Raw genomic sequence first — 20,390 nt, 5'->3', positions numbered from 1 at the left:
CCCAGGATCATGCTCTGGGCCAAAGGCAGACGCTCAACCGCTGAGCCACCCAGGCATCCCTCTAAGAGCCCTTCTTATTCTAAAATTCTAGGGTCCTAAATAAGCTGCATGATCCTGAGCTCTCACCCAGCTCTGGCCTTATGGTCAGCAGAGCCCTGCTGACTGGCTTCTGGGGTTCTGATCTTAATGCTGGTAAGACTGGCAGTGGCCGCTGGGCTCTTATTTTGTACCTGGAGCTGCACTCGACATGCTCCGAATCCTCACAACACCCCCTTGAAATCGGTGCCATCGTTGTCTTCAGTTTATGGAAGAGGAGATGGGTACCTATCACGGGGTTAAGTGACTGTCCCAAGGTCATACAGCTGGTGGAGCAGAAATCCAAACTCCAGACCTGTGTCCTTAGCCACGTCTCTGACAGACAAGACTTGGAGCTACCACAAAAGGGAGGCGGAGAAGGGCCATGGGGCTTCCGCATGGGAAATGCTTCTTCCTAAGCTCACTGGGCAGACTTGGGTCTCAGTTATCTGTTTTCCATCCTACCGTAGCACCATCTCAGTCCAGAGTAACAAATATTAGTTAACTAGTGGTGGAAGCAGGGTAGACATAGGTTCCTGGGAAAGCATTTGAGAAGCACAGCTCTGATGAAGAACATTTAAGTAAAGTGAAGTATCCTGTAGCTTCATGAAGGGATTTCAATGGGTCCTCCTTGCCTGTGGGCTTTGTGAAGTGGTCACAAGGGCTTCCAGTCCCATAGTCTCCCCTGTAGGTAGGATGGAATCTGCCTAATTAAGAGAACCCAAGGCATATAGAGCTCCAGCCTTGGTCTTTGTGGTAGAAGCTGACTTGCCTGAAGGACCCTCACCTCCTTGGACTCATACCTGAACTTTGGGATTGAGGTCAGCAACAGCCATGACCGTTGCCCTGACACAGCCCTGAGAATTGCTAGGGCTCACTGGGCCCGTCCCTCTGAACATCCTGGTGTTAGGAAGCTTAGTTTGTATCTTCCATCTTGCTGACCCTTAATCCACTGATTTCTTAGACATCTACCCAGCCCATAAGTACAAGATCTATCCCCAAATGGGAATACTGTTTCTTTTTTTGCCTTTCTTCCCCTAAATAGCAAATTTTGGTCTCCATTGGAAACACTGGTAAAAAGCCTCTTTGGGCTTCTGCATTTTGTCTTCTGCTTGTTTCTAAGGGAATAAAAAACATAGCTTTTTCATGTCCTTTTAGTCCAAATGATTTATTTGTCATTTTGCACTAAGAGTTGAAAGATGTCAATCTTGGAGGGCAGAGGTGGGAGGCCCTGGGATTCGGGGTGAGTGATTCAAGTTGCAGGTGTATTCCTGGGAGGCAGGTTTCAAATCTCCAAACATAAATGCCTGACCCGAGTGGCCCTTTTTCTCAGATGTGAATGTGGACCAACCAGATGAGAAATCAATCATTACTTATGTGGCTACTTATTATCACTACTTCTCCAAGATGAAGGCCCTGGCTGTGGAAGGCAAAAGGATTGGCAAGGTACTCCCCACTGTGGGGTGGTTGAAGCAAAGATCTGGCCTGGTGGGGTCTTCCCCCCCCCAAAAGCAGAGACAGGGTAGAGCTGTAGGGTGGGCCAGGGACCCCATGGCAGGACCCCCTTGTCTCTGTCTTGCAGGTGCTGGACCATGCCATGGAGGCAGAGCGCCTAGTGGAAAAGTATGAGTCCCTGGCCTCAGAGCTGTTGCAGTGGATTGAGCAAACAATTGTGACCCTCAATGACCGGCAGCTGGCCAACTCTCTGAGCGGGGTCCAGAACCAGCTGCAGTCCTTCAATTCCTATCGCACGGTAGAGAAGCCACCCAAGTAGGTGCCCTTGGACCACTTCCTGCTGCGGCATGCCTGCCCTGAGCCATGCTTGTGGGAGAAGCAGCCTAAATTAGAGTGGCCTTTGGGGAGGGAAATTTGGCAGTATGTAAATGCAGTGAACGCTCATTTCCCCCAGCTCAAAGTGCCAGAAGCAATCCCAAGATAAACTTTTTAAATGATGATCCATTAAAAAAAAAAAATTCATGGGGATCCCTGGGTGGCGCAGCGGTTTAGCGCCTGCCTTTGGCCCAGGGCGTGATCCTGGAGACCCGGGATCGAATCCCACGTCAGGCTCCCGGTGCATGGAGCCTGCTTCTCCCTCTGCCTATGTCTCTACACCTCTCTCTCTCTCTCTCTGTGACTATCATAAAAAAAAAAAAAAAAATTCATCGTGTGGAAATGCTTACTATGGTATGTAGGGTCAGTGCAATTCACTCAGACAAGATTACTGGCCGGGCGTCCCAGAACCCAATCCCAGCTTAGGGACAGGGGGATTGGATCTGACAGGCAGGTCACAATCAGTGACTCGGGAGCATGGCTGGTGATGTGCGCACTGCCAAGGTTCTCACTGTTCACCTGTTTTAGAAGTGGACTTTTTTCAAGTCTGGAATTGCCAGTAGGCAGTTCTATATAGTACATGCTAAAACTTCTGTTTGCTTATTATTGAGCTCTTTTGGAGTTAATATGTTTCAGCTCCAAAAGTAATACTAATCCAGAAAACATCTGTTCCTACATATTCCAAGAATGATTTGAGGTGTGCCCTTTGATCCAGAAAGCCCTCTTCTGGGCACTGAACGAAAACATAGCTTCCAGGATGTTCCCTAACCTGACCTTGGTAAAAGAAAAATAAGTCACAGGAGAGCCGCTGAAAATAATGTTGAAGAACTACACTTACTGACATAAAAAAGATGTTCATGAAACAGAAATGAAAAAGCAGTCTTAAAAATTGCTTATTTGTAGACAGCAGGGAGCAAATGACTAAGTGTTCAGATTCAAAGTACCTGAGTTCAAATCCTTGCTCTGCCATCAAGCAGTTGTAAGCATTGGGCATCTTATTTAGCCGCTCCAAGCCTCCGTTTTCTTATCTGGAAAATGAGGTAATAAGAGAATGCAGATAACAGAGAACCAAATGAGAGCAGGGCCTGGCTCGTGATGGGTGAGTCCTTGGCAAATGTCAGCTGTGGTTCTGAAATAATCCCATCTGTGTAAAAATAAAAATAAAAAAATAAAAAAAGAAGGAGAAGAACAACAACAACAACATGCATGCCAAAGTGTAACTGGTTGTTTCTGTCTGGTTTTCATTTGTTTTAAAAGTATATTCTTCATGCCTGCCAGTATTTTCTGGCTTTTGCACTGAGACTATGTATATTGCTTTGATGAGAAGAAAAGCAACACAGGAAGCTTCGTTTTGAAACGTAGAGCCCCTGTGCCTCTATGACCTTTGACTTTGACCCAAACCCGACCTCCTGACTCAGGTTCACCGAGAAGGGGAACTTGGAAGTTCTGCTCTTCACCATCCAGAGCAAGCTGCGAGCCAACAATCAGAAGGTCTACACACCTCGCGAGGGCCGGCTCATCTCTGACATCAACAAGGTGCACAGCCTCCCTTCCCGCCCTACCAATGTCCTGTCCTTGGCCCCAGCCCCTGCCACCCCACCTGGAGCACTTGTCCTGGCTGCCCACTGCCCTCCCCCTTCCTCCTCCATTTGTCTCCCCATGCAAGTGCACATGATAAAGTTATAGCCCAGTTCTTTATCTTGTACAACACGCCCCCAATTCACTCTCTGCTTATATTTTATATTTTTCCACAATGTTTGAAGATTAATAGAAGTAATAGGGTTCACCCCCCCCAACAAACAAATCCAGTGGTTTCCATCATTCCCTGTCCCCCTCCAGTCCTCACCTAGAAGCAGGTGTGCTTTCACATGGCTCCATGGCCCTCATGCTGTCCATGTCTCATACTTCCATGCACTAGCGTCTTAACTGACCACATTCCACAGATCCACTAGACTTCCCTGGGACTAATCGCATGCCCCGGTCCCCGTGACCCCTCCCCACCCTCACTTCCTGAGCCCAATTCTTTAGTACCAATCCTGTCCTCACCTCATAGGCTTGGGAGCGGCTGGAGAAAGCTGAGCATGAGCGTGAGCTGGCCCTGCGCACTGAGCTGATCCGCCAGGAGAAGCTGGAACAGCTGGCCGCCCGCTTCGACCGCAAAGCCGCCATGCGGGAGACCTGGCTGAGCGAGAACCAGCGCCTTGTGTCCCAGGTAGAACATGGGGGGCTCTTGGCCTGTGCAGGACAGGCAGGAGAAATAGGAGAGAGCGGTAGATTAGGTGCCTGGCAAGACAGAAAGCTAATGAAATGAGAATTCCATCATACAGATCAGAAGACCAAGAGTTCCTGGAACCAGGGGCCAGAGGCTTGAACAGGAGAAAGGGTTAGTGAGACAGGATGGGACAGGGTAGAGAGGAAACAGAGCCACCTTGTGGAGTTGGCATCATGCAGCGGAAGCTCTCTGGAGAGAAGGGGCAAACAGGCAGAGAGGGTGCCTGAGCTCCTCCACTTCCCTGGCCGGCTCTCTGCTCCAGGACAACTTTGGGCTGGAACTGGCAGCCGTCGAGGCAGCAGTGCGGAAGCACGAGGCCATTGAGACGGACATCGTGGCCTACAGTGGCCGGGTGCAAGCCGTGGATGCGGTGGCCGCAGAGCTGGCCGCTGAGCGCTATCATGACATCAAGCGCATTGCGGCACGCCAGCACAACGTGGCGCGGCTCTGGGACTTCCTGCGGCAGATGGTGGCAGCCCGGCGGGAGCGGCTCCTCCTCAACCTTGAGCTGCAGAAGGTGTTTCAGGACCTGCTCTACCTCATGGACTGGATGGAAGAGATGAAGGTAACGCGGGATGAGGGGGTGAAGACAAACAGGACTGTGGGAGTGCAACTGGGGGGATTTTCATTCCCTTGGCGCATCTTGGTGGCAGTAGTCTCAGTGCAGGGCCCTGATCCCAGTTCAGATACACAGAGCAAACAGGGCCCTGTGCTTGCAGGGCTCAAATTCTAGCAGGAGGGCGCTGACGAGGAAACCCGTGGGCTTATCAAAAAACAAAATAGCAGACAGACTTAAAGCCTACAAGAAACTGAACAGGGCCCCATGGTGAAGTGATCCAGGAAGGCCTCTGAGAAAATGCAGACTAACACAGGGAGCCAGCGTGGGGAGATGTGAGCAGGGAATGTCTCGGGAAGAAGGAACAGCTCTGGGCCTGCATAGGCATGCTGTGTTCAGCATAGGCGGGAGGGCCAGTAGTACTGCACAAACAGGAAAGGCAGTGGATGAAGTAAAGGTGGGAGCAGCCAGCTCACCCAGGGCCTTCTGGGCCTGCTCAGGGGTTTGGGTCCTTGTTCAGAGTCACATGGAGCACTGAGAGCGATCAGAAGGTTTGGAAAGGAGAGACATGTGACCACGATGTGAAGGAGAATCATGGAGAGCCAGAGTAGAGGTTGAGGGGCCAGTTAGAGTCTGTGCGGTGATCTCGGCCCAGAATGGGGGTAGGGGTGGGTCAGGAGAGACGTTGGATATGCTGGAGACTGAACCGTGGTAATTCTGAGGCCGAGAAGATAAGTCAGAATGGAGATTTCAGGAGCAAGATTTAGTAAGAGAATCAGTGGTTCCACAGGAGGGGAGGGGCTAAGTACAAAGTGGCCGGGGTGCCAGGACAGAACTGGGGTGTCACTGCACGTGTGAGTGCAGGCTGCCAGACAGGAGCAGGTGTGCTCATCTGGAGGTTGGGAGGTGCAGCACCTGGAGATTGGAAGGTGCAGCAGATCCAGGGAAAGGGAGCCAAGTTAGCCCAGGTGTGTGATGGGGCTGAAAGAAACTCAGTGAGGAGGGAACCTGGGGGACCTCCAAGGGACACAGGCATGTCGGCTGTCTTGGCAGGGCCGGCTGCAGTCTCAGGACCTGGGCAAGCATCTCGCTGGAGTGGAGGACCTGCTTCAGCTGCACGAGCTGGTAGAAGCAGACATCGCTGTGCAGGCTGAGAGGGTGCGGGCTGTCAGTGCCTCTGCGCTACGCTTCTGTGACCCAGGGAAAGGTGAACACTGGGGGAAGGAGCTGGGGAGCGGGGTGGGGTGGGTGGGTGGTGGTGCTAGGAAGGAGAACATTGAGAACTGAAGCAGCCAGACTGGGAAAACTGAGGACAGGAAGGATGATGGGTGGATGGTAGGTGACAGCATTAGGGAGGGAGGCCTAAGGAGCCGGTGGAGATTCATTGCCAGGAGTAGGTAAGGGGCAGCAGGATGGCTGGGTTACGGTGCTCAACCCTCCACCCTGAACTTTTCAGAGTACAAACCATGCGACCCGCAGCTGGTGACAGAGCGGGTGGCTTCCCTGGAGCAGAGCTATGAGGCACTGTGTGAGTTAGCAGCGGCCCGACGGGCCCGTTTGGAGGAGTCCCGGCGCCTCTGGCGGTTCCTCTGGGAGGTGGGTGAGGCCGAGGCCTGGGTTCGGGAGCAGCAGCATCTGCTGGCTTCAGCAGAAACTGGCCGGGACCTGACTGGCGTCCTCCGCCTGCTCAACAAACACACAGCCCTGCGGGGTGAGATGAGCGGCCGCCAGGGGCCCTTGAAGCTTACACTGGAACAGGGCCAGCAGTTAGTCGCAGAGGGCCATCCAGGAGCCCGCCAGGCTGCCACCCGCATGGCTGAGCTGCAGGCCCAGTGGGAGCGGTTGGAGGCTCTGGCAGAGGAACGCGCCCAGCGGCTTGCCCAGGCCGCCAGTCTCTACCAGTTCCAGGCAGATGCCAATGACATGGAGGCCTGGCTGGTGGACGCACTGCGCCTCGTGTCCAGCCCCGAACTGGGGCATGATGAGTTCTCCACACAGGCCCTGGCCCGACAGCATCGGGCCCTGGAGGAGGAGATCCGAAGCCACCGGCCAGCCCTGGATGCCCTGCGGGATCAGGCTGTGGCCCTGCCTGCTGCACTGAGCCGCACACCAGAGGTGCAGGGCCGGGTGCCTACCCTGGAGCGGCACTATAAGGAGCTGCAGGCCCGGGCAGGCGAACGAGCACGGGCCCTGGAAGCAGCCCTGGCACTCTACACCATGCTCAGCGAGGCAGGGGCCTGTGGGCTGTGGGTGGAGGAGAAGGAGCAGTGGCTTAATGGGCTGGCCCTGCCTGAGCGCCTGGAAGATCTGGAGGTGGTGCAGCAAAGGTAGGCGCCCTGCAGACTCCCTGGGGTGGGGAGGAATGGGGGAGTTTTGTATGGGTGGTGGGCCCTGCCAACAACTGCCTGCCTGCTCTTGCTACAACCCTTTGAGTCTTAACAGTTGACTGTTGTTGTTTTTTTTTTTCTTGCTTTAATGAAAAATGTTAAACATACTCAAAAGGAGAAAAGATACAACAAGCTCCTATATACTCAGCATCTGGATTCAGTAATTGTCAGTATTTTGCTATAATTTGATCATTTTTCATTTTAAAAATTAGCAAATCCAGCATATTACCATCTAACTTCTATATTCTCTAGGATGCATCCTCTAAGAAATATGAAGTATTCTCAAGTATAGTAAATCATTTTTTAATTGTGTGTGTGGACTTAAAATAGCTGAGGCTGGGGATCCCTGGGTGGCGCAGCGGTTTGGCGCCTGCCTTTGGCCCAGGGCGCGATCCTGGAGACCCGGGATCGAATCCCACATCCGGCTCCCGGTGCATGGAGCCTGCTTCTCCCTCCGCCTGTGTCTCTGCCTCTCTCTCTCTCTCTGTGACTATCATAAATAAATAAAAATTAAAAAAAAAAAAAATTAAAAAAAAAAATAGCTGAGGCTTTGATGTTATAAACCTTTAGACAGATACGCTGATTAACCTCATAAAGTTGCTTTATTTACAGAATGAAGCATATTAAAATCACTTAGAAAGGACATTTTTCTTATAGAACCACAATACCATTAATTATCGCATAGAACAAAATTAGTGATTCCTTGATATCATTGATTCCTTGATATCATCTATTACTCGTTCTACAGTCAAATTTCCTGGTGGTTTTAAAAATATAAAGTTTTTTTTTTTTTTTTAAGTTTTCAAGATATACTGTGACAGGCATCAACAAACTATAGTTCTGGGGCAAATCCAGTCTGCTGCCTTTTTTTTTTTTTTTTTTTTTTAAATCCTTATTGGGACAGAGCCAGGCTCATTCATTTACATATCATCCCTGGCTGCTTCTGCACCACAACAGCAGAGCTAAATACTCATGACAGGGACCTTATGGCCCACACAGCCTAAAATATTTGCTATCTGGCCCTTACAGAAAGCATATGCCAACTGTGAGAATATCACAGAAGTTATACTTCACATGCTCATTGCTCAAATATTTTTGGTCACCAATTCATTTTTAGCACATGGTAGTAGGATGGGTCCCAGGTAGGCAGCTAAGAGGTCAATCCCAGGAGGAATAGGGAGGTTCTGATAAAGAATAGGGCGCTGGGCCAGGAATGAGTCTGGCTTGTGGAACTGTTCCTAATATTAAACTTCCACCATCTTCTTGAGTTAACTCAAGAGATGGTTGTTTTTCTACTTGTCTGGGGGGAGTTGGGGCTCCCAATGGATTTAAGGGTTTAAGATCCCGTAGACCTTACAAGGGATCTTAAACCTTACAAGTTTAAGATGTGCAGAGGCTCCTACCAATCAGCCTCACGTTGACAGAGAGGTGTTTCCCTAGGCCTCTAGGGGAGGAGGGCTGGTGCATCACGGCTCCTGTGATTCATGGCCGCCTCTTCTACCTGCTCAGGTTCGAGACCCTGGAGCCTGAGATGAACGCCCTCGCAGCACGGATTACTGCTGTAAATGACATTGCAGAGCAGTTGCTGAAAGCCAGCCCCCCGGGCAAGGACAGCATTGTCAATACCCAGAAGCAGCTCAACCACAGGTGGGGCTGGGGAGGGTAACCTAAAAAGGATGCAGGGATGGCAGCCAGAAGGAAGTTTTCCAGGGCATGTATGGAGACTAAAAACAGGGAAAGCAGGCTGTCTGGAATACGTTATGGGGGCAAAGGTGGGAAATGAGGAAAGAAACAAAAGGGGGTAGTCCAAAAAGGCTTGTACCTAGACAGGGAGTAATCAAGGAGTCAAGGGAGAATGAGCAGGGAGCAGCCTCTTTAACAGTAGAAGCAGGTGGTAGAATATACCAGAGAAGGGGGAGGCAGGGAAGAAGCTTCCATACATACCTGGACAGCGCAGGGAAACTGAGCATCTCCGGACACCAGACCCTCCCTCCACTCTCAGGTGGCAGCAGTTTCGGACCCTGGCAGACGGCAAGAAGGCAGCCCTGATGTCAGCCCTGAGCATCCAGAACTACCACTTAGAGTGCACAGAGACCCAGGCCTGGATGAGAGAGAAGACCAAGGTCATCGAGTCCACCCAGGGCCTGGGCAACGACCTAGCTGGGGTGCTGGCACTGCAGCGGAAGCTGGCCGGCACCGAGAGGGACCTGGAGGCCATCGCCGCCCGGGTGGGCGAGCTGACTCGAGAGGCAAATGCCCTGGCCACTGGCCACCCTGCCCAAGCCCCTGCCATCAATGCCCGGCTTGGAGAGGTACAAGCTGGCTGGGAAGACCTACGGGCCACCATGCGACGCCGAGAAGAGTCACTGGGTGAGGCGCGGCGGCTGCAGGACTTCCTGCGCAGCTTAGATGACTTCCAGGCATGGCTCGGTCGCACGCAGACCTCTGTGGCCTCTGAAGAAGGGCCAGCCACCCTGCCTGAGGCAGAGGCCCTCCTGGCCCAACATGCAGCCCTGCGGGGAGAGGTGGAGCGGGCCCGGGGCGAGTACAGCCGGCTGCGGGCCCTGGGTGAGGAGGTGACCCGGGACCAGGCTGATCCGCAGTGCCTCTTCCTAAGGCAGCGACTCGAAGCCCTGGGAACCGGCTGGGAGGAGCTGGGCCGCATGTGGGAGAGCCGGCAAGGCCGGCTGGCCCAGGCCCACGGCTTCCAAGGCTTCCTGCGGGATGCTCGCCAGGCCGAGGGCGTGCTCAGCAGCCAGGTGAGAGCCCAGGGACACGCAGTCCCACCCAGGAAGAAGAGGGAACCAGGGACAGGGAAGTGTGGAGGACAGAGATGGATGGGGAGGGAATGGCAGCGGGCAATTGAGGAACCAAGATGGACTGGTGGACTGGGAGAACATATTAGAAAAATAAGGGTGTAAAAAAAAAAAAAGATAAAGGTGCCTGGCTCAGTCAGTAGAACATGTGACTCTTGATCTCAGGGTCATGAATTTAAGGTCCATGTTGAGTGTAGAGCTTACTTTAAAAAATAAATGGATTTAACAGAATGTTTTTTTATTTTTATTTTTATTTTTTAAAGATTTTATTTATTCACAAGAGACAGAGAGAGAGAGAGAGAGGCAGAGACACAGGCAGAGGGAGAAGCAGGCTCCATGCAGGGAGCCCGATGTGGGACTCAATCCCAGGACTCTGGGACTCCGGGATCACGCCCTGGGCTGAAGGCAGGAGCTAAACCACTGAGCCACCTAGGGATCCCCCTCGCCCTTTTTTTTTTTTAACAGAATGTTTTTTAAAGAGGTGTAAATATAACTGACTTGAGAAGAAATAGAAAACCTGACCTGTCATATAACTGTTAAATCAAATCAGTGCCCAGGAGGAAGAGGGAACAGGGTTTGGGCTGTTAAGGTCCTCTTGCCCAGCTCTCTTGTTACTTTGTGAGCCTGCAGATAATCAAGCACCCCCCTACCCTATTCCCACCCCCCACATGTTGTCTTCAGAGCCAGACCGTCCATTCTCCCATCCTCAGCTGGCCTTCATGTCCAATATGGTAGATCCCTTCTGAAAGGTGGACAAGTGCTCTCCTCCCACACAGGAATATGTTTTGTCCCACACGGAGATGCCGGGGACACTCCAAGCTGCTGATGCCGCCATAAAAAAACTGGAAGATTTCATGAGCACCATGGATGCCAATGGAGAGCGGATCCGCGGCCTGCTGGAGGCTGGACGCCAGCTGGTGTCTGAGGGCAACATCCATGCCGAGAAGATCCAGGAGAAGGCCGACTCCATTGAGAGGAGGTATGATAAACACAGCGGGTAGAGGAGAGCTCCGACAGGGAAGTGAGTGAGAACAGTGTGGCCTGTTTTACTGATGAAGCAGCTGGATAGTGCAGCATGGGCAGATGGATGGCGATGGGGACTGACAAAAAGTAGAGGAAAAACTTAGTGGTCAGAATGGGACTAAGCCATGAGCTGGGGAGCTGAGCCTCCCCCATGCCAGGGGAGACGAAGTCCACTGGCATAGTTGATTGCTGGATACCAGAATTCCTGTGTGGCTTTCTCGGTTAGTTAGAGGGTAATAACCCTTTGACAGCAGGTTCACGGGTCTCACGAGGGACTGTCATTACAGACACAAGAAGAATCAAGAAGCAGTGCAGCAGCTTTTGGGCCGTCTTCGGGACAACCGCGAGCAGCAACATTTCCTACAAGACTGTCACGAGGTGAGGCTCTTGGTTCCTCCATGTCCCCTTCGACATTCCCTAGCCATCCCTTTACTAACATGCCCCAGCTTTCTGAGCATAGAATAAGTCTGTTGTAGTATTACTTAAGTGGACCCTTGCATGGCTTCTCCCCACATCCACCATTCCCCTCGCTTGCTTCACCCCCTTATGCTTCACTGCATATGCAGTGCTCTCTGCCCTTCTCATCCTTGCTCTATGCTTGACTCAGCTGAAGCTCTGGATTGATGAGAAGATGCTGACAGCCCAGGATGTGTCCTACGATGAGGCCCGCAACCTGCACACGAAGTGGCAGAAGCACCAGGCATTCATGGCTGAGCTGGCTGCCAACAAAGACTGGTTGGACAAGGTAGATAAGGTGAGTGATGTGAAATTAGCAGCAAAAAGAGAGCCCTAGAGGCTCCCCTGGACAGGATCCTGGCCACAGTGCAGGGGAGGACCCTGGCTTCAGGCTCTGGTTCTTTCAGGGCTAGAGGTCATGGAGTCTTTAGTGCCAAACCTCCAAGATGGAAACTTATAGTCTGGGGAACAAAAGTCTTAGGACTATGAGACAGTAACTACAGAACCTTGGGCAAGTACAAATTAATAGGGCGCCAGACTGCTGCTTTGGGCCAACACCATAATTATCCCTGTGTCCAGAGCAGAAGGACACTTTTCAGCAGGCATCAGCAAACTTCTGCAAAGGGCCAGATGGTAAATATTTTCAGCTTTATGGGCCATACAGTTTCTGCTATGACTGTTCAATTCTGCCATTGTAGTGCAAAAGCAGCCATAGAGAATACATAATGATTGAGTGTAGCTGCGTTCCAATAAAACTTTATTTATAAAAACAAGTGGGGGCCGTATTTGCTCCGCAGAGCACAGTTTGCCAACCCTTGCTCTTGAGTCTTATTGTTCCTGGTCCTTGGTCACCAAACCCACCACTTCCTGTGGAGCTGAGCATAGGTGAAACTTTATTTCAACTCAGTAAGTATTCCCCAGGTGACAATCTGTGTGCTCAGCACTCTGGTAGGTACTGCGAGGCACATAAAAAGACACTTTCCTTCCCTCAAGGGCATGACAGTTGAGGAGAGGAGGAGACCAGGGTATATCCAGTGTTTCCATTTGTTCAGCAAATACTTACTTGGTGCTACTATATGGAAAGCATTGGATGAGTCACTGAGAGGGAAATGAAGGCAATTCCATTGTGAGCTCCACCCTTGAGGAATGACAGACACGACAGCCAGGGAATGAGACAGATCTGCAAATACCTAAATTACATCCAAAGCAGAATATGACAAATGCAGCAAGAGAGGGCTTGATAAAGTCTGGGCCCTCCTCTGTATGTGCCAGTAAAGCTATGTGCCAACAAAACTTTTTTACAATGAGAGGAGGAGGTACAGGAATCCTAGAGGCAGGAGCCTCCAGAGCAGTCCATGGAGGATGAGTAGGATTTGACAAGCAGAGATAGTAGAGGAAAGATGTTTCTGGGTAGGGCAAACAGAGCAAACAGGAAACCCAAGGTGCCTATATGGGAACAAGGGGGTAAGTCAGTCTGGCAGGAACACAGAATGTGGAAAGGAAGGAATAGTGGGAAAAGCCTGATCGGGCAGGTCAGGACAAGCCTTGATCACATGTAAGGACTGTACATTGACACATGGATTGTGCTAAAGGTTCCTGAAGTTACCCAAGCAGTGTTAGACTCTGACCTTCTTCATCCTGGCAGCCATACCCAAAATGGCCTCAAGGCAGCGCCTTGGCTTGTGTTCTCCTAGAAGCAGACCCTGAAGCAAGGTTTTCAGTGCAGGTCACCTACCTATGAGCGATGGCCATAGAAAACACCAGTACGGGGCAGCCCGGGTGGCCCAGCGGTTTAGCGCTGCCTTGGGTCCAGGGCCTGATCCTAGAGACCCAGGATCGAGTCCCACGTTGGGTTCCCTGCACGGGGCCTGCTTCTCCCTCTGCCTGTGTCTGTGCCTTCTCTCTCTCTCTCTCTCTCTCTCTCTCTCTCTCATGAATAAATAAATAAAATCTTAAAAAAAAAGAAAAAAGAAAAAAGAAAAAGAAAACACCAGTACGGAAGTGGGAAGCTGGGATGGAAAGGCAAGGCGTTCAATAATGGTTACACTGCCATGCCAGGCACCCCAGTGAGCAACTGGCACTCAGTCCTAATGAGGCACCATGGGAGACTGTGTAGAACATGCATCAGTGACATCTCAACCAAGGCATGAGGATACAGAGCATTTGTCCTCCAGCTCCCAGCCTGTCACTGGTTGAGGGCTGCTTCCTGGGGCAGTAAGTGTCAGGCACTCCCAGTCTGCCTGGCATACAGGTCAAGAGACCATGCTTCCCTCATCTCCCTGGCAACAAAAGCCCTCAAACAAAAGGCCAGGAGTGAGGAGAACGTGTGGGACTTGCGTATGTACATAACTCAGGTGAGGGATGACTTGCTGAAAAACAAGAGAGGATGGCAAATACACAAGACCATGTGTGGCATCACCCCAGAAGCCATAGGTGTGAGGGAGCCCCAAATAGGAAAGGTCTCTGTGGCTTCTCTGTGGTTGAAATGAGATTTGAGCTGGGGCTTGAACAAGTAGGGTGGACTCTGCATTGGAGGGATGGGGGAGTCAGTTTAGAGTAGGGGGGAACCTTTGAGAAAAGTGTGCTGTGGAGAGTACACAAGAACTTGGAATTAATGCCTACACCTCAGGTTCCTGCAGGGCACTTTTTAGCCCCTGGTCTGCCACTGACCCGTAAAATTCAGTGGTACCTAATTCTGACACTGCCACCTTCTTCATCCCACCTCCCAGGAGGGGCGGGAACTGACCCTTGAGAAGCCTGAGCTGAAAGCCCTGGTGTCCGAGAAGCTAGAGGACCTCCACAAGCGCTGGGACAGGCTGGAGAGCACCACTCAAGCCAAGGCCCGCAGCCTCTTCGATGCCAACCGAGCTGAGCTGTTTGCCCAGAGCTGCTCAGCCCTGGAGAGCTGGCTGGAGAGCCTGCAGGCCCAGCTACACTCTGACGACTATGGCAAGGACCTCACCAGTGTCAACATCCTGCTCAAGAAGCAACAGGTGCCCGGTGGGCCTGGGATGGGGCTGCTGAACTGCAGCAGAAAGGAGTAGGGGGTCTGTAGCTCTTAGGGTTGGGGAGGTCATTCTGAGGTCTCCCAGACAACATCTTTACTGGTATTTCTCAAGGCCATGTCCGTGGGCCACCGTAGCAGCACCTCTAGGAGTGTGTATCAGTCAAAGTAGTCAGGAGACAGAACCCATACTTTAACTTGAACAAGGAAAATTTAATAAAAAGTATCAATCAGTAAAAGGTGTTTAACTACCAAAAGGCTAAAGAGAAATTGAAAGCAGAGACCAGAAAACATTTTTCTACAAAGGGCCAGACAGTAGCATTTCAGCCTTTGTAGGCCATACAATCTGTTACAACTATTCAACTCTGTTCTTGTAGGGTAAAAGCAGCCATAGGCGATGTGTAAAATTATATGTAATAGGTGTGGCTATTGCTAATAAAACTATATTTACAAAAACAAGCAGGCTTTGCTGATCCCTGCTGTAAAGAGCACAGAAATAGCAAATGTAGGGATCAGCTACTACCTCTAGGGCTGAGGATGGGTACCCCAGGAGGAACAAGATACCCTCCCCCCACCCAACCCCAAGGTTGAGTTTCAGGACCTCACTGAAGAGGGCCGAGGCCTGCTGGATGCTATAGAACTTTGCTGGGGTATCATGGGACCAAGTAGGTCTAAAGCTGGCAGGCCAAAACTGACCTGTAGGAAGTTGCCACTGGGATGTCAGCAAAACTTGCCAGAGGGTGAGAGCCACTGGATTTCCTGCACACCATGGGCAGTTTTACCTCAGGAGCAGGAAGAACGGCACACTGGAACCATAAATAGCACCTTCCACTCTCCTGGATTGTGGTGTCCTTCTAGTGTCCTCTACTCACAAGGCCTGGCATTGCACCAGCTGGCAATGAACCCTTGACAGGGTTCAGTTGCAATGTCTCAAACAGGCTAAGATGTACCTGAACCTAGGTACATCTGAATTTGGGACCGAGAGACAGTAAACTGATAACTGGCCTGGCTATCACACCCCCCTGGACTCTTATATATATTAAAGTTTGAGATCCACTGAGGTAGGCCATGAGGATATGCTCTCCCTAAGGCAAACCCCAGGGATAAGAAATCTTGATTGGCTCATAAAGACTGGAGTCTCCTCTGAGTTCGAAGGCAGCTGCGCGCTGATGACGTCTCCTTCCTCCTGGGTCACAGATGCTGGAACGGGAAATGGCTGTGCGAGAGAAGGAGGTGGAGGCTATCCAGGCCCAGGCGACAGCACTGGCCCAGGAGGACCAGGGTGCGGGGGAGGTTGAGAGGACCTCCAGGGCTGTGGAGGAGAAGTTCCGAGCCCTGTGCCAGCCCATGAAGGAGCGCTGTCAGCGCCTACAAGCCTCTCGTGAGCAGCACCAGTTCCACCGGGATGTGGAGGATGAGATTGTGAGTCACCAATCAGGATGGGGTAGAGTTGTGATCATGGCAAATCACTCCCTGACATTTGCTTTCCAGTCTCCCTCCTGGAGGCTGGGGAGATGCCAGCAGTGGTCTGTTTTCTCTTCCCTTTGGCACTGAAAGTAGACCCTCAAGGGATTCTTGGGGATGCCCCCTAGGTCCCTTCACCCCATCAATAGAGATGACTATTCCCAGCACACATGTTCCAGGAGCCCTAGAAAACCTCTCACCCCAGGCCTCCCCATTGTCTATTCCTACTCTTGCTTTGCCCTCTGGATCTCCACTGACCCCCCTCTCTCTCATCCAGTTGTGGGTGACAGAGCGGCTACCCATGGCTAGCTCCATGGAACATGGCAAGGACCTGCCCAGTGTCCAGCTTCTCATGAAGAAAAACCAGGTGAGGCTGAAGCTAAAGGCAAAAGAAAAGATCTCAAGAGCCTCCCAGACTCAGAAGTTTGTTTTTTCTTTTAAAACCTGAGGTTTCTCTGGCTTCCCTTGAGGCTGTGTGTGATCCTACCCATCAGTGGTTGGCCTGCCCTCACTGCTGGAGGGTGGGTTTCCATTGTAGCAGATCAGGTGGATCGAAGGGGTGTCACCATGACAACCTTAGGCCAGGGAAGGACATGGGAGGAGGAATAGGGAAGAAAGAGAAGTGTGAACTGAGGGGCCGGATGTTGAGTGGGTGTAAGGGGGAGGGTAGGATGAGGGGTCCCCTGTCAGACTGTCCTCATCTGCTGTTGGGGACAGACCCTGCAGAAGGAGATACAGGGCCATGAGCCTCGGATCGCAGACCTAACAGAGCGGCAGCGTGCTGTGGGCGCAGCAGCGGCAGGCCCGGAGCTGGCTGAGCTGCAAGAGATGTGGAAACACCTGAGCCGTGAGCTGGAGCTTCGAGGCAAGCGGCTGGAGGAGGCCCTGCGGGCCCAGCAGTTCTACCGCGATGCCGCCGAGGCAGAGGCCTGGATGGGCGAGCAGGAGTTACACATGATGGGCCAGGAGAAAGCCAAGGTGAGCGGCAGGGCAGAGCTCAGGCTGTGTGGCTGCTGCTCCCCACCCCCACCCCTGCCCTACTGCCCAATGCCCACTGTCATCCCCAGGACGAGCTCAGCGCCCAAGCAGAGGTAAAGAAGCATCAGGTGCTGGAGCAAGCCCTGGCTGACTATGCTCAGACCATCCACCAGCTGGCAGTCAGCAGCCAAGACATGATTGACCACAACCACCCAGAGAGGTGAATATAGTAGGCAACAGAGAGTGGAACAGCCCCTGGGGGAGATGGGAGCCGGTTCTGGGGTGGTGCAGGGACTGTGGAGCCTTTGGTACAACACGTTGTACACAGATGTCTAGAGAGCTGGAGAGGCAGAGACCTGGCAAGTAGTTGCGGGGCCCGAGGGGCAGGACTCTATGGAATAGGCTAGGGATCCCAGCACGGCATCCTAAGTCCTGCAGTACCTCCCCTGCTCCTGCAGCACACGGATTTCGATCCGCCAAGCCCAAGTAGACAAGCTATATGCCAGCCTCAAAGAGCTGGCTGGAGAGCGGCGGGAGCGCCTGCAGGAGCACCTGCGGCTGTGCCAGCTCCGACGCGAGCTAGACGACCTGGAGCAGTGGATCCAGGAGCGCGAGGTGGTGGCAGCATCCCATGAGCTAGGCCAGGACTACGAGCACGTGACCGTGAGTGTGGGGTGGACGCCAGGGGCAGAGCAGCTCTGGGAGGAGTAGGGGACCCAGTGGGAGGCCAGGGCCCCGGCAAGGGGGGGCACAAGAGCAGGCTGAGCGGGAGCTGTCCTTGGGTATTTGAACAACTGTGCGGAAAGGAGGTCATGGGGCTGCTTGGAGACGTGGGCAAAAAGAAAATTTCCAATCATTCTTTTCCAACACAGGGAACTTAAGGTTCCCTTGCACAGTTTGGGGGCTTGGACTGTCATTATTCGTGTAGATATATGAACCACAGTTAGGGTATCCTTGTCTGAAGACCAGTGTTTTGGCCAGGGGCCGGGGGCATCAGTCACATCTGGGGTAAATGGAAGAAACCTGTTTTGGCCCACATGGCCCAGGGAGAGAAGTGGGTTCTCGGTCTGGGGCAAGAAGACTCCCCCATCAGGCAGGGACCGCATCCATCGGCATCACAGCACCATCCAGTCCATGTGACTGTTTCCTCCTCCAGATGCTCCGGGACAAATTCCGAGAGTTTTCCCGGGACACGAGTACCATCGGTCAGGAGCGTGTGGATGGTGCCAATACCCTGGCCAACGGTCTCATTGCTGGGGGCCATGCCGCCCGGGCCACTGTGGCTGAATGGAAGGACAGTCTCAATGAGGCCTGGGCAGACTTGCTTGAGCTGCTAGACACTCGGGGTCAGGTGCTGGCAGCGGCACATGAGCTGCAGCGCTTCCTGCACGGGGCCCGCCAAGCCCTGGCACGGGTGCAGCACAAACAGCAGCAACTTCCAGACGGGACCGGCCGGGATCTCAATGCAGCCGAAGCCCTGCAGCGCCGACACTGTGCCTTCGAGCACGACATCCAGGCCCTCAGTGCCCAGGTCTGACCCACAGACGGTGGTATGGGGGCTGGCTAGGGGGAGACTTTGCGGGAAACAGTTTGGGGGAGCACTCAGAAATGCTAGGAGGATGCCATCCTGGAGGGACACTCAGGGATGAGGTTAGAGTGGTTCCAGGGTGACATCTCTGGCCAAGGAATATCCAGCCACAGCATCCACACCTTTAGTGACCAGACTTCTCGAGGGCCCCCTACATTTCCAGATGGTCCTAATGACTAGAGTCTTCAAATTGTACTGAAATCTGCCTGCGGTCCCACCCAGCTTAGCTCTAGACCTATACTGAGCAATTGTAGATTCTTCCTCCAATCATTTAAACCCAATCAGCCACTACCCCTTCTTGGCTGAAAATCTCATTCCAGCAGTCTTTGAGGTCTCGTGTGTCCTGGACAGTCCTCTGAAAGCTCAACTGGCCAGTAGTCCCTTTAAAGGCTTGCTCCCCTAGACTCTGCAGGCCCCATGTTGAGACCTAGCAGGGAAGGGTATGACAAGGCTTAGGCTGGCCACCAGCCTTCATTTTTCCCAGCACCCCACCCCCTGCTCTGCCTCCTGCTTCTCTGATGGATGAAACCGACAGGAGATAGAGAACAGAAACCAGGACTGGGGAGACTCCAGCTCCTCGGAGTCCCCCCAGCTGTGCCTCACTCTGAGCTGGGGCCCCGCAGGTCCAGCAGGTACAGGATGATGGCCACCGACTCCAGAAGGCCTATGCTGGAGACAAGGCTGAGGAGATCGGCCGTCACATGCAGGCTGTGGCCGAGGCCTGGACCCAGCTTCAAGGAAGCTCTGCTGCCCGCCGCCAGCTGCTACTGGACACCACGGACAAGTTCCGCTTCTTCAAAGCTGTTCGGGAGCTGATGCTGTGGATGGATGGGGTGAACCTGCAGATGGATGCTCAGGAGCGGCCCCGGTGAGGCCCATGGTGCTCAGCAGCCTCCAAGGGTTGTGGACTGGTGGCTGGGGCAGGGTTGTGAGCAGCAGTAATATGGTCTCTGTCCCCCCCAGGGATGTGTCCTCCGCAGACCTGGTCATCAAGAATCATCAAGGCATCAAGGCAGAGATAGAGGCCAGGGCCGACCGCTTCTCCTCATGCATCGACATGGGGCAGGGGCTGCTTGCCAGGAACCACTATGCAGCTGAGGAGGTGGGTGAGGTGTGGGTGCAGCCAGGCCATCCTCACAGGGGAGGATGAGTCTCCCTCCTTCCTTTCTTTCTTCCTTTGTAGAAACCTCTTCCCCCTCAGTGCTGTTCAGGGATTTCCCCATTCCAACTCTTCTCCAGAACCATCTGCCTCCTGAAATCAGAAGTCACCAGTTCCTTGTGTGAGTCCTCCAGGGACCCTGGAAAGGTCCCACTGGGTGCTAACTCACGTCTCTGCCCCCCAGATATCAGAGAAGCTGTCTCAGCTGCAGGCCCGGCGCCAGGAGACAGCAGACAAGTGGCAGGAAAAGATGGACTGGCTCCAGCTTGGTGAGCTGCCCTGGGGGCCAGGGAGCTGGCTGTGGGCACCAGGCCTCGGGAGAAGGGGCTGGGGGTCTCATACACTGGAGTTTCCAGAGTACATAAGACCAAGAAGCCTGGGCATGGAACTCAAGGTTGCCCACCCTTGGCACTGCCTGGCTCTGCCCTGTGCTCCTGCTCTGGGGCAGTAGCTTCCTCCATGTCTCTGTTCTTGAAGGACTGTGGCTACAGTGCCCTGCTGATGCTCTGACCTGCCATTTCTCTGTGACCCCTCCCGAACCCCTGCAGTTTTGGAGGTGCTTGTATTTGGGAGAGACGCAGGTATGGCAGAGGCCTGGCTGTGCAGCCAAGAGCCACTGGTGCGAAGTGCTGAGCTGGGTTGCACAGTCGATGAAGTTGAGAGCCTCATCAAGCGGCATGAGGCCTTCCAGAAGTCAGCAGTGGCCTGGGAGGAGCGTTTCAGCGCACTGGAGAAGCTCACAGCGGTGAGGGCTACAGGACCGCAGGACTGCCTGCTCCCTC

General features: G+C 53.0%; 1 protein-coding gene across 5 annotated transcripts in view; it reads left to right on the top strand.

Annotated features, from left to right (window-relative positions):
- Positions 1–20,390, top strand: part of SPTBN2 (spectrin beta, non-erythrocytic 2) — a 39,180-nt gene that overhangs the window by 15,365 nt on the left and 3,425 nt on the right. For 4 of the 5 annotated variants that reach the window (XM_026004333.2, XM_072758466.1, XM_072758469.1 and 1 more), the window contains 23 exons: positions 1,409–1,521; positions 1,658–1,845; positions 3,324–3,441; positions 3,959–4,117; positions 4,440–4,742; positions 5,787–5,940; positions 6,190–7,060; positions 8,630–8,767; positions 9,123–9,879; positions 10,713–10,915; positions 11,247–11,337; positions 11,567–11,713; positions 14,145–14,408; positions 15,617–15,841; positions 16,161–16,250; positions 16,601–16,861; positions 16,951–17,081; positions 17,320–17,524; positions 18,018–18,392; positions 19,073–19,317; positions 19,413–19,551; positions 19,793–19,877; positions 20,157–20,353. In XM_026004333.2, coding sequence (XP_025860118.2) covers positions 1,409–1,521; positions 1,658–1,845; positions 3,324–3,441; positions 3,959–4,117; positions 4,440–4,742; positions 5,787–5,940; positions 6,190–7,060; positions 8,630–8,767; positions 9,123–9,879; positions 10,713–10,915; positions 11,247–11,337; positions 11,567–11,713; positions 14,145–14,408; positions 15,617–15,841; positions 16,161–16,250; positions 16,601–16,861; positions 16,951–17,081; positions 17,320–17,524; positions 18,018–18,392; positions 19,073–19,317; positions 19,413–19,551; positions 19,793–19,877; positions 20,157–20,353 — 5,459 coding nt within the window. The remainder of the gene's footprint in view (positions 1–1,408; positions 1,522–1,657; positions 1,846–3,323; positions 3,442–3,958; positions 4,118–4,439; positions 4,743–5,786; positions 5,941–6,189; positions 7,061–8,629; positions 8,768–9,122; positions 9,880–10,712; positions 10,916–11,246; positions 11,338–11,566; positions 11,714–14,144; positions 14,409–15,616; positions 15,842–16,160; positions 16,251–16,600; positions 16,862–16,950; positions 17,082–17,319; positions 17,525–18,017; positions 18,393–19,072; positions 19,318–19,412; positions 19,552–19,792; positions 19,878–20,156; positions 20,354–20,390) is intronic. The other variant, XM_072758467.1, reaches the window with a different exon arrangement.

Source organism: Vulpes vulpes, chromosome 5 (assembly GCF_048418805.1).
Source record: "Vulpes vulpes isolate BD-2025 chromosome 5, VulVul3, whole genome shotgun sequence".
In the NCBI taxonomy this organism is placed as follows: domain Eukaryota; kingdom Metazoa; phylum Chordata; class Mammalia; order Carnivora; family Canidae; genus Vulpes; species Vulpes vulpes.
The sequence above is the reverse complement of the archived record's forward strand: the minus strand, read 5'-3'. Positions and strand labels throughout refer to the sequence as shown.